This window comes from Neltuma alba, unplaced genomic scaffold (assembly GCF_004799145.2).
Source record: "Neltuma alba isolate B1F8T4 unplaced genomic scaffold, ASM479914v2 tig00011902_pilon, whole genome shotgun sequence".
In the NCBI taxonomy this organism is placed as follows: domain Eukaryota; kingdom Viridiplantae; phylum Streptophyta; class Magnoliopsida; order Fabales; family Fabaceae; genus Neltuma; species Neltuma alba.
This window is the reverse complement of record NW_021636500.1, coordinates 78,596-91,619: the sequence shown is the minus strand read 5'-3', so window position 1 is coordinate 91,619 and position 13,024 is coordinate 78,596. Positions and strand designations below refer to the sequence as shown.

Here is a 13,024-nt window from a genome sequence, read left to right as displayed (position 1 = left end):
AGCTAATATTATGAGCAGTCATATATCCTAAATTTATTTTCTTTTCCTTTTTTTATCCAGTCCTAAAAGTCAGTTAAGAGATTTTTTTTATAGCCGTAAATATACTACTCATGTTAATTTTATATAATTGTTTTCCTTAAATTATTTCTATTAATACAAATATTAAAGGAATTTTTTTAATGGGATAGTTTCCAATACAAGTAACTAAAGATAGTATTTAAAAAAAATAACATATTTTTTTTTATAAATAATTAACTTAACTATCTTGATCTCTATAAATTAATTATCCCATATAGAGAAATTATTAAATTAAAGTGCTATATTTGAAACAATCTATCTTTTATAGCAAGTTGCCTGCGATAATATAAAGTCAAATAATATAAAATTAACATGGCATCACAGCAGCAATGAGTAAGTCTATTGAGAATTAGAGTATTACATAGTCGTTGTCTAGCCTCATTTTATGGACAGAATTAATTTTGATTAGCAATTGGCAGACAGCAATATAGTACTATAGTATTAATGGAATGTTAGTGACACCTTAAAAGGACAAGACAATAATGATGAAGAATTGTATGAGGTGCTAATACTAATACATAGGTTTAGCCTAAGAACAAGTTTCCATTTTGTTGGTAGCCGTTACACCTACATTATATCCTTCTAACCAATTACCCTTCTTTCTCTTCTCTTCACTCTTTCGGTATTTCCCATCTTCCAAAATCCCTCTCTCTCCCCCCCCCCCTCTCTGTCTCTCCCCCTGTCTATGTACGCGTGTGCATCCTTATTTCCTTCTTTAACTCGTCTCTGATCAAACTTGAAATAATCCAATGAACTCCCACGTTTCAAAGTCCAAACTTTCTACTTCATTATTGCTCTCTGTATCATCAAGCTGTACCAGCAACGAAACTGAAGAAACCAGTCCCTTTTCTCTGCAACACACGAAGCTTCAACTACCCTTCACGCCTATTTCTAAATGCTTCTCTTATCGCCCATTGGCCATTCTTTCTGGACATATTGCCTCTGTTTCTTGTTTATCACTATGTGGGGACTACATTCTGAGTGCCTCTCAGAGCAAGGACATCATCGTATGGCAAAACCCAGATTTCAAGTTTCTCAACAAGTTCGGACATGGAGATGGGTCGGTTAAATCCCTCGTCACGGCCGGAAATAAGATCTTCTCGGCTCATCAAGATGGCAAAATCAGAGTATGGAAGGTTTCTAAGAGCTCAGAGAATGTGTTCAAGCTTGTGGAAACTCTCCCGACAACGAAGGATTATTTGGGGAAATTCATGAAGCAGAGTAACTACGTCCAAACAAGAAGACACCACAAGCGACTGTGGATTGAGCATTCAGATAGTATCTCCTGCTTGACGGTATGTAATGGTTTGATCTATTCTGGCTCATGGGACAAGACGCTCAAGGTGTGGAAGTTATCAAGCTTCAAGTGTTTGGAATCCATTAAGGCTCATGATGATGCCATTAATGGCTTAGGAGCATGTAAAGGGGTTGTGTATTCTGCATCTGCAGATGGAAAAATCAAAGCTTGGGGAAGAAAAGAGGGGAATAAGATGAAGAACAAGAAGAAGAAGATCTCACATTGTTTAAAAGGGGTTTTAAAGGGTCGTCAAGATTCAACCTTTAATTGTGTGGTTGTTTCTCCAGATGGGAAATGTATATATGGAGGGGATTCTAATGGTTTTATAATTGAATGGGAAAAAATTGAGGATTTCATCACTCAAACCAACTTTGATCCGAGGAACCACTGCCTTAACCAATTCAATGAATCATGGAAGCTTGTAAGCACAACAAGAGCACATGAAATGGCTGTTTTGTGCATGTGTTTAAGGGGGAAGATTATGTTAAGTGGATCTTCAGATAAGAATATAGGAATTTGGAAGAGAGAGGGATCTAATGGTGGGCTTTGTAAAATTGGGGTAATAAGTGGACATAAAGGGCCAGTGAAGTGTTTGGAGGCATCTAGCAGAAATACAAGTGACGGTGGTTTTTACCTTTATAGTGGAAGCATGGACAAAAGCTTGAGAGTCTGGTGGGTTCCCATGAATATTAATGAGGAAGATACAGAAGAAAATTCTAGTGCTATTGCATCAAGGCCTGTGAATCAATCCATCATTTCCTGTTCATAAGTTGATACCAAGAAGATAGAAGATCTGATTTTTTTTTTAAGGAAAAATTACTTCTTTAGTCCTTAATAGTTTAATCTGATTTTTAATTATATTTTTGTAGTTTTTTCTAATTAAGTCTTTACAATTTCATCAATTGTAGGCATTAGTCCATATATTCATATTACGTTAGTTAGAACTGATATGAATGAAAGTTGAGTGCGAGTCTCATCGTCTGAATGTCATTTAATTTACAAATTATCTACTTCCCATTAAATTTCACATATTATGAGATATAATCTGCATAATGTTGAGGCACATGTTTTTCCCCCAACAATATTGAGGCAAATGTTATCGAAAAGTAATCCATTTTCTCTTTGAACTAGTTACGGATACGGCGATGACTCTTGAATTGAGGGAGAAAAAACCAGTACTCAAATTTTCATCCAAAAATTTTGATATAAAAGGCATTTCTTTGATGTAAAGAATGAAAGGAAATAGAGACATTTTAATTACTTCTTATTCAACAAAATTAATATTTATTAAAGAGATAAAAAAACATGTACCAAATTAAAAATCGAGTAAAAGTATAAATACATGAATAATAATTTTGTAACTAATCAATTAAAAGACATTTTGTCCAATCAATCATCAATTAACTTCATACTTAAAAATCTTATAATACACAATTCATTTTAAAATGGACCAGGTCGAGTTAAGACAAGGTCATTGATATGGACAATCATTACAAAAGAGAGAATGGCTGAAAATTAAATGCGTTATAATATCTATTAATTAGCATATTAATACTCTAATAATCATCAATCATCAACTTTATGTTAGAAACAATCTCACCCAAGAGGGGGGTGAATTGGGTGAGTTACAAAAATTTACAATCAAAAGCGTGTAAGTAATGAATAAAAACAGAAAGTCAGAGTATGGAGAATTTTAACCGCAGAGAGGAGACACAAGATTTATACTGGTTCGGTCTAAACCACGTGACCTACTTCCAGTCCCCAGAACACCTCTGGGTATTTCACTATCTTCCAAGATCGACAGGGCTCTTGGTGCCTCGGTACAGTAATTGAATCGCTCAATCACTCCCCCTTACTCCCGTAAGGATACAACCCCTCTCAAGAGTCCACACTCTTGAGTGTCACTCAAGTTTTAATAAAAGTAGTAATTGGCTCTCTTACAGAGTGAATTTAATGATAAACACTGATGCTCGGTAGTAACGTGAAAACAGAGTATTGAATGCGTAACTAAATGATCGCAGTTGGTAGTTCCGATATTCAATCTCTTCATTAATGTTTCTTCGCGCCTTTTATAGTTGATATCGTTAAGTAGCCGTTAGACGGAAGAGCTTCTAGCCGTTGTGACTTCGTTTGCGTGTTTCGCTGGTCTCAACGGCTCCGCCATTAATGCGTCTGAGCTTCTGACACTGTAGGTCGCAGTCTACTTAATCCCGTTGAAGAGTCGTTGCACTCGTTTTTTATTAATCTGCATATTTTAAGCTTTGAACAAATGAGAGTTTTGTGGTGAGTGCTTTAATCTTGAACATAGAAAGAAAGCTAATTTATCATTCAAAGATTTGTGACGAAATCATTTATCAGTAAGAAGAACAGAAAGTCATTCTGGTTTAGTTTGATCGAAAAGATGATCGATTACTTGATGATAGATCAAGTTATCGATAAACAGAATGAAGACTTTTCGAATTAGATCACTAAAATTATCGATCAAGTGTTGGATCATTGACTCTAAGAATTATCATAGAAAGAGGGGATCGTTCCATGATCGAACAAGTGATCGAGCACCTGTTTGTTAGAACAGATTATCGATAATTCAAATGTTATTGAAATGAAGCTTCAGTCATTGATGATCGAACATCTTATCGATAAATGTATGATGGATAATGTTATCGATAAAACATAGTTATGTATATATTCAATGAAAGACACAGGCTATCTGAAATGATCGAACATCTTATCGAAAAACCAGTGATCGATCACTTGATCGAAAAATAGTTCACCATAACTTAATGCGAATAATCAATCCTTAGACTCTTTATCGATCACGTTATGTGAAAACTTATTTAAGCAAACAAGTTAAACTTATCGATAATGTTATCGATAATTTAGTTGTAGCAAAACTGAGTAAGAGTAGATAAGGACATTGATTATCGATCATGTGATCGATAATTTTATGATCAATAAGGTTATCGATCCATCAGTGAATTTGATCACTTGCATTCAGAGAGTTAGAGCATAAAGTTCGAACACGTAATCAATAAACAAATGATCGGAAATATGATCGATAAATTTGTAACAGAACTAATGTGCAGAACAAGTAGATTGTGTTACCTTTTATCGAAGTCGTTATTGATGACTGACTTATCGATAACTTGATCGATAAATACACTTCAGATTTGGGTCTCTTATCAGTAACTCGATTGTTTACCTGATATTATCGATCAGCTTATCGATAATTTACCATACTCTTATGTGATTTTTACGTTAGCGATTATCGATCACTTTATCGATAAATTACTCATCGAATAGTTCTTCGATCCAAAAAGCCTACTATAGACCTGATTTACACTTGGTCATTTATCTGAAACCTTAGCGATAAACGATTACTCGATCAGTTGATCGATCAAAATACTTAACCTTGATATTCTGACTTTGTTATAATCAAAACTATAATCCTAACACTTTATACCATTCAAAATGATTTTGTAAGTCACCGATGCCAGCATGACCCCAGTGGCTAGTGGTCAAAAGACATATTGTTTATTTCCGATTCATAAACAAATAGCACTCAAAGTGTCAAGAGATTTCACTATAATTAGTGAATTTTGGGAAAACGTAATTGGCATTAATTTCCTCACCTAAGATTTAAAATCCCCTCACAAAAGTTCATGTTGCACACAAACAACCAAAGAAATGGAGCTCATACTAATGTCATCATGATGTGCATATATGTCGTGCATATGTAGATGAGTGAACAGCCTGTTGAGGAGTCACAGCTTTTCCATTCACAAGTACTTGTTCCGGGAAGTCCACACGTATAGACTTGAATTGGTAGCACTAATGTAAGATAATACACACATAACGCAAAGGTGAATACTTAGAATGTATACGAACTATGGAGACTAAAAAAACAGGAAATTATTAAGAAAATTAATTAAATATAATTATTTATAAAAAAATTATGTGTTGGCATTCCTAAAATATTTTTTTGTTAATTATATGTAGTGGAACTACCTCTTTTAACGGAAGTCTTAACATGTGCAATTACTAAGGATATTTTGGAGGGAAAATGATAAATTTGAGAGACCAAGTGGATTAAAGTCTTATATTTAGGACTAAAATGAACCTCTTGTCTAACTCTTATATTAAGAACAAGAGATTGTAATAAATTCAGGTGAGCATGAATTGGATAAAAAAGCATACCTTCCCCTTGCATGAAAAATCAACATGGCGGAATTTAGGGTCAAGCAGGGTCAGCCAATCTGCTTCTTTGATCTGAAAAAGAAGTTGAAGCAAAATACCAATAAGAGATATGCTTTTGCTTTCTTTCCCCTCTCCTTTTATTCTCATGTTTTGGCTATGCTCTTCACCACCAAGCATGTAACTTTAAATTCAAGCCTTACCAAATCCTCTTTGGGTACTCCAAAAGAAGTATAATGCAGTATTCTTCTCTAAGCAGATTTTGAGTACATAATGATAACTTAAGTGTGTCTTACTAGTTTAAAAACACACAAACATCCAAATGACTCAGCTTAAACTCCAATCCCACTCGTTTATTACCCTAAAGTCCTTGATGTATGTTGAGGAAAAAGAAATCTGTGCCTAAATCGCATAAGGAGGAGAAAGAAAGTAGGATAAAACTGCAGAAACCAATGCTTACCACATCCTTACGCACACCATAAACTGTAAGAACGAAGCAAGTTTGATTTGAATCACGAAGCAAGTAGTATCTGCAGAACGAAACAAGTAACATAGGATGCCAAAATTGGCTCCCAAATCAGTTTCTAAGCAGTTTTTCACGTTCAAAATTTAAATCACTTGCTTACCCAATTCAAATTGACACAATGTTCATTGTCTTTCCAAAGAATTGAAGTTGCAAGATCTCCAAGGTAAAAAAATGAAGTGTATATCATGATCAGACAAGATTTATAGTTTCAATTTGACCTTTTGTAGCTTCTTTGTTTTATTTATTTTTTATTTATTTATTTTTGCCTTTTAGTATGATTTAATAATTTCATTATTCCACACAACCATTGCTTTGTCTTCCACTAGCATTACTTCACAGGCCCATTGCTTTTGATTTAACAAGTCATTTCCCTGTCTACAGTTTTGGGTTCAAGTTACACACATGAATTATCTCAATGACAACACTAGCGCATGCACAAACGCACACAATGTGCTTGAATAGGAAAAAAAATTCTATACACAAAAAAAAAAAAGAATAAAAATCAATACTCTTAAAAGAATCAGCATATAATGCATAGACCTCTGGTTCACCATGCAATGAAATGGTAACATCATCAGCCATGAAAGCACTTTGGACATAATTCAAACATGAAGGCAATTCTCAGGATATGAGAACTTACAGGGGAACGTCAACGTCATTAATAACAAAGCACAATACCCTCCCGTCCACGGCTACCGCTCTGTTCAAACCGTTCAATAAAAGGTCTACGGTAGCTCTTTTGTATGATGAATTCACTTTCATCAGGAAGAATGAGAATGCAGTGAGTTTATTAATCAAATACTACTCTGTCCCTTATTATAAAATCCTTTTAACTAAATTGCGCGGTTTAAGAAAAGAATTAAAATTAGTTAAAAGTAATTAATATGTAGTAAATGCAATTTTTTTCAAATATACCCCTATATATAAATGGGTAGATATGAGAGAGTTATAGTGAAATAAGTGAAGAAAGAGAATATATTAAATGTATTAAGCTAGGAGTAAAATAGGTAATAATACATTAAATGTTCAGACAAACTAAAAAAGGATCTTATAATAAGGGACAGAGGGAGGGAGTATTATTCAAAACAAGAAAAACAGAATGGTGAGGAGAGGCAACAAAATTTAAAGACGCTATGAGCTGAAATAAAAAGTTCAAAAGGTAGCTTACATTTAACAGAAGCCAAAGATGAGGCCAATCTTGCCTTTTCCTTAGATCTTAGATGCCCCCGCTGCATATAAATCTTTTATGAAACACAAGAATTCTAATATCAGATAAATTACAAAAATAATTTCTTGGCTGTCATCATTCACTTTCATACTTCTTGTTTGGTGAAGGGGAGAGCAGGAATGGGGATAAACTAGAATAAACGATTAGTGCAATTACCAGCTTCTATCATTATATGAATCCTCCATATTAGGAAATCAAATTACCAAAGCGAATCGAATAAAAATAGCAATCAATGCGATTTTTTTTTTTTTTTTTACCCTCATCAGATTATCCAGCTTGTCAAGTAGATTGACTATATTCTGAACCTCGGTGGCAGCATTCAGAGCTGGGTTCTTTGAAATAACAGCTTCAAATGCACTGATGGCCCCCTCATAATCCTCCAGATATCTGAATAACTGTAACCAAATTATGTATGACAACAATTTACAAGCAGAAGTCATAACTAAATACTATTTGTGTGAAAAAAAGAAGATGCGCAAAGCATACAATATGAACGATTTTGACAAAGTTATTTTTGCGTCTTTTATTACTAAATAGCTGAATGACTATATTCTTAATTTTAAGTTGAAAAACACATTTTCATGGTTAATCATTTTTCCTATGCTCTTTTCCTCACCAAAGATGTCAAATCAAACACAAAGCTCGCGAGAAATTTTTATTTTTGTGTGTTTAGGTTCTACTAAAATCAACTGATAGTGAAAGTAACCAGAACCTAAGATAATGGACACAAGACCACGCCGGATAATGATAGCATAATGTTAGGCTTTGCAACAACTAATCATCATGATCGTGAATTCCACATTAGAGAGCAAATAAAGGTTTCGGAAAGATTGAAAATATAGGCATAGTGAATTGTTTGAAATGTGACACAATTCAACAAAGATTCAAAGATACAAAAGCACAAACAGAGGAGGAGAAGTGCACTTACTTTGGCATTATTAAAAGATAAATGTGGATTGGACTTCATTGTTTCATCTTTATCCTGGTACATATAAAAAGGACATTACGTCTTCTGTGTTATTAAAACAAAAACCTACAATTCACTGGCGGTAATACACAGTATAATAATCTCTGGAGATTTTCTTAGGCAAAGTCTGCATGTTCTTTTATCCTCCCAACAGAAAAACATATATAGTACTCTTCCGATCCTAAATATAAGACCCTTATACAGACTAGTATAAGGGTATAAGGGTCTTATGGAACCCAAGCCAAGCCAATAAGGACTTAACATATATGTCTGATATTGATTTTGACTCAATAAAACAGAAGACTCGCATTACGTCAACTGATGGATATTGATCCCCCTCTCTGTCACAGACCCCTTAAGAAACCTCCCCACCCCATGCACAGACTCTCTTCTCTAATTTATACCACTCAGTACTCACACATGGCCAACCATCTTGTGCTATCTTTTGTCTTTATTTCCTCATGATAACCCCTTGCCATCCAAGGCCCAAAAGCTACGGGGCCATCAAAACTGGATCCTAAAGAATAAATAAAGATACCATGGTATAAAAGTAAATCCAAACAATATCAGAAAAAATTGAAAAATTAATACCAGAAAAACCATAATGCCTTGGACCTAGTGGCGACCCATTCCAATACTGTTATAAGGAGTATCCTAAAAGTCACATGCTGAACAACTTCTTATAATGGAAGTAACAACAAAAAAAGGAGATAAATTTATTAAATACACAAACTACTATGGTTAAGTCTTCAGCATACTCACAGCATTTAGATATGCTTTTAGAGAATCTAAAAGTTTGCTATCATCCCGAGCTCCAGAGACCAAAAAACTTGTAAAACATGCATTTCCTAAATTATCTGCCAGGAAGATCAGTATGATGTCAAAACATATAAATGTTGCCATTTATTTTAGGAACAGCCGCGTATAATAAAGTGAACAAGGAGAAAGGAAATTGGGCCACTTATGTGCAATATTCATTCACATCATAAAAACTGAATTTGATCACCACAGGGCATGTTAGGACTGGATATCAATTGAGTGTCTCGTGTTAAATATCTTGGTCGCAACAAGTTGGGCATGATTAGCATTTATACTCCAACTTCAGGGGATGTGTGAGAATACAAGTGTAAATGGCCTTTCATTTATTATATATTAGGTGCTAGTTGCACCAAGCATAACTTATAACTTACTAAGGCTCGCTCCCTTTGTATAATTTCTCAATGAAATAAACAATGCGTTTTGAACTATTCTTGTCTACAATTCCAACTCAATTTCCCCCACCCACAGAGCGAAGACAGGGGAGGAAATCCAGCACAAGAGACAGATGACAGCAAAGCCTCCCCATCCCTTGGCTCTCCTCTCCCCTCACTCCCCTCCCTCTACATTGTTCTGCATCAACATGATGTTTTATTTCAATCACTGCCAGGGAAAGAAATACAAGTATTTTGTTATCTTCGTTAGTATGTTTTGTTCTGTCATTGACATCTCTATGAACAGCCAACTTTCCCACATCATACAAGATCATATATGACTCCTTGCATTCCCTGAGAGGAGATAACTTATATAATGGAGCTCAAATAAAGACAAGGTGATATGAACTTCAAATGTTCAGGGTGATTTTTTGGTGAATGAGTACACTTTTTGCTTGATACCAAATCAGGGTTTTTTCTTTGAATACATGTTAGTAGTAAAAGAAATCTTACACCAAGAATGCCCATCCTTGACATCCAAAGCAATAGCTTCCTTGGCATGTCGAATGCTTTCCTCAAGAAGTTCTGCCTCATTCTTAGCACCTGAGAAGGGACAGATACGTAGAAATCCAAATAGTACTTGCATAATAAAAAGAACCAAAGTAACTAGTCCACAAACACCCTATATGCAATCTAACAACTTTACAACTTACAATTACCAAGGAATTTGAACGGCTTAAAAGATATTGAATGATAAATATTACAATTCAATCCCTTACCTTCTGACATTTTTCTAGTAAGCATTGATAATTGACAAAGAATCTTCTTATCAGGACCCTGAAAGAACAACCAGTGTCTATCATTAAGTCAATCAACTCACAAAATCTGAACCAGAGCAATGCAAAACTGAAACTTGGAAAGGAAAGTTATGGCCTATAACATGTGTGTGTGTGTGTGTATATATGCAAATGAAATTTTAAAATCATAAACATTTTCAGTCATCACTGTAAATTTCTTCTCTGTAACAAAATTTTCTCTACAGGTAATATCAAAAAATCAAGAAGAAAACAACTACATCAAGATACCATCTCAATCAATCTAGAAAAACTGAAATAGCTGGAGCACTTATTAAGTGGCATAGCAGCTACGGAAGAAGATATTTAAGCATTTGTATTAGGGGAGGCTAAAAAAGTACTTTTTATATCATTAGAGTGTAACATCGTGTGCAAGTGTTTGTTATTCTTTATTCTGGTAGCACTACATGGTAGTAAATAGTAGAACAGAATCAATGTGCTATCTATTCATTATGGACTCTATTATTCTTTTGTCTCTCCTCTCTATTGTTGTTATTCAGTCAAGCAAAAGCCACCCCCCGAGGAAATCCATGTGCTCACTGAACATCAAAGAGAAGCCTTATGAACAATCATAGGCCGTATCAGATTTAACCACAAACGCTTGTTCAAGAAAATCCAAGCATTCCACTTCAACTAGATTATTTGAGATTCTTCATTGTAGCTTGAGTAGAAAGCAAAATCAATATTCAGGGAAAAAAAATAATCTCTCTCGTTTATTTGTTTATCTATGTTCACCTTTCCGGGTCATTTTGTTCTCCCATGGTGACAATTAATCAATATTAAAAGTTTCAAATCTATCAAGCTCATAATAGAATCCCATCGTATGAACAAGATCAGGTAGGCTAAAGTCATGGTTGTCATTCAATAAGTTTCCATCCATCAACAAGAGGAAAAAAAACAAAAATAACATGCAATTGGCTCTACAACATATCATCTTCAATTTCGGCCAAGTACTAGGAATTTAATTTCAGCATTAACCTTGCTTAATGCAACACAGAGACAGTCCTTTGCGGCAGGTAGATCTCCTCTCTCATAAAAGCAGTTACTTAAACATAACCAAGCGTCAGCAACTGGTGGGCTTAACTTGACCTGGTGCAAAGAAATAGGAGAGTCGGTCATGACCGTGTATACGCCTAGACGCAAAAACTAACAATTTCATTGTACTTACTGAATGAAATAGGTGATCCTCTGCTTCTTTGCTATAGTGAGGGCACATATCCAATATCTTCCCTCTCAGATATTTAAATGTTGCTTGTTCCAAGGGTAACTTTCTTTCCTCTAGCAAAGGGGATCATTTATGGTTTTTTTTTTTAAATAAAAAAATCAGTGAAATGAATTTTGGATATTTTGACTAAACCCAAATCAAAATTTGCATTATTCAATAAACAAAGCTAATACATTTTAGTCAGCAAAAGAAACAAGACAAAAGAATGATAGCAAAAAGAAAAGTATTCCTCTTGAACTCACTAAATCAGAGAATATATCAACAGAACCAAAACTTTACTTCCCTCACTCTACCCCACACCCTCAGTCCACTATATTACCCACTAACTAACAGCCTCCCTCACCCCACAAATATCACATCATAGCATTTCACACCCATTTTTAATTTTGTTCAATTTTCTCAATCCCAATACCCCGTATGATCCCATTTTAGACGAATACACAGAGTTTATCAGAACAAGAGAAAACTGTGTATTACAAGAGAATGGAAAAGAAAATTTACCAGGAGGAAGAGAATCAAGGATTTTCAGAGCAACATCAGATTGTTCTTGCAATTTGGAAATTTTATCATCTTCATTCTCCCCATAATTTGCTCGGGTGAGGTAAAGATCTTCAGCAACTTCATAGGCGCTCGCTGAAGAGTCAGTTGTGTTGCTCATGTCAGCGAAACTGAACAGACTCCTCACTTGAAATTGAAACTTTGCGAGCAAGCCGCTGAAACTTGAGAGCCAAGCAGCGATATGTGCATATACGAACACATGTATAGAGTAACTAGACACCGTAGCCCGTGGGTTCTGTTGCACGGATACATTGATCTTTTTTTTACCAGCAGCACGGATACATTGATCACTCATAATTTAATTACTGAGATTCGAATTTATTTTGTCATGGTACAATGTGTTTTTTAAAATATATTGAAAAATACTTAACGTCATGCTAATTAATGCGTTATAATTATAAATAATTTGTGGCTGATGGGCAGTTTAAAATAAACCGTATAGTCTTCTACCAAACAAAAAAAAAACCGCATAGTGTGTTTTTCCTTCTTTTTTTTAACTGAATATTATGTTACTGTTATTATTTTTTCATGTTATTCGATGGTTATTGTTAGCTCATATATATCATTTTTTTTCCTAATTAGATAAATGATAAAATATTGGTTTTTCTAATATAATGTAGTAAAAATTAAATAAATAAATGATAAACCATTGGTTTTTCTGATATGATATTATGGAAATAAAATTATAGAATAAAGTAAAATTTTAGTAAAAATAAGTAATATATAATATAATTTATTCTAAAAAGTTTAAAAGCAAAAATTAAACTATAGGATATAAGTTTTTGAAATCATATATATATATATATATCATTTTTCTCCACATAATAGAATATCGGGCCAGCTATGGATTTGGGAAATATCTAAAGAAATTTATTGCTGAATTATTTTCTGCACTCAAAATTAAGAA

General features: G+C 34.2%; 2 protein-coding genes across 2 annotated transcripts; one reads left to right on the top strand and one right to left on the bottom strand.

Annotated features, from left to right (window-relative positions):
• Positions 1 to 745: 745 nt before the first annotated feature.
• Positions 746 to 2,149, top strand: LOC114719274 (protein JINGUBANG-like). The gene has a single exon (XM_028904750.1). It carries the CDS (start codon positions 828 to 830, stop codon positions 2,142 to 2,144), a length of 1,317 nt encoding a protein of 438 aa, XP_028760583.1. The 5' UTR covers positions 746 to 827; the 3' UTR covers positions 2,145 to 2,149.
• A 2,934-nt stretch (positions 2,150 to 5,083) lies between these two features.
• On the bottom strand, positions 5,084 to 12,217 carry LOC114719278 (tetratricopeptide repeat protein 5-like). The gene is made up of 13 exons (XM_028904758.1): positions 12,061 to 12,217; positions 11,503 to 11,612; positions 11,313 to 11,423; positions 10,260 to 10,317; positions 9,994 to 10,083; positions 9,053 to 9,147; positions 8,252 to 8,305; positions 7,581 to 7,718; positions 7,264 to 7,336; positions 6,736 to 6,850; positions 6,030 to 6,099; positions 5,573 to 5,644; positions 5,084 to 5,206 (listed from the first exon to the last, which is right to left on the bottom strand). Exons 1-13 carry the CDS (start codon positions 12,215 to 12,217, stop codon positions 5,084 to 5,086), a joined length of 1,266 nt encoding a protein of 421 aa, XP_028760591.1.
• Between the last annotated feature and the right edge of the window lie 807 nt (positions 12,218 to 13,024).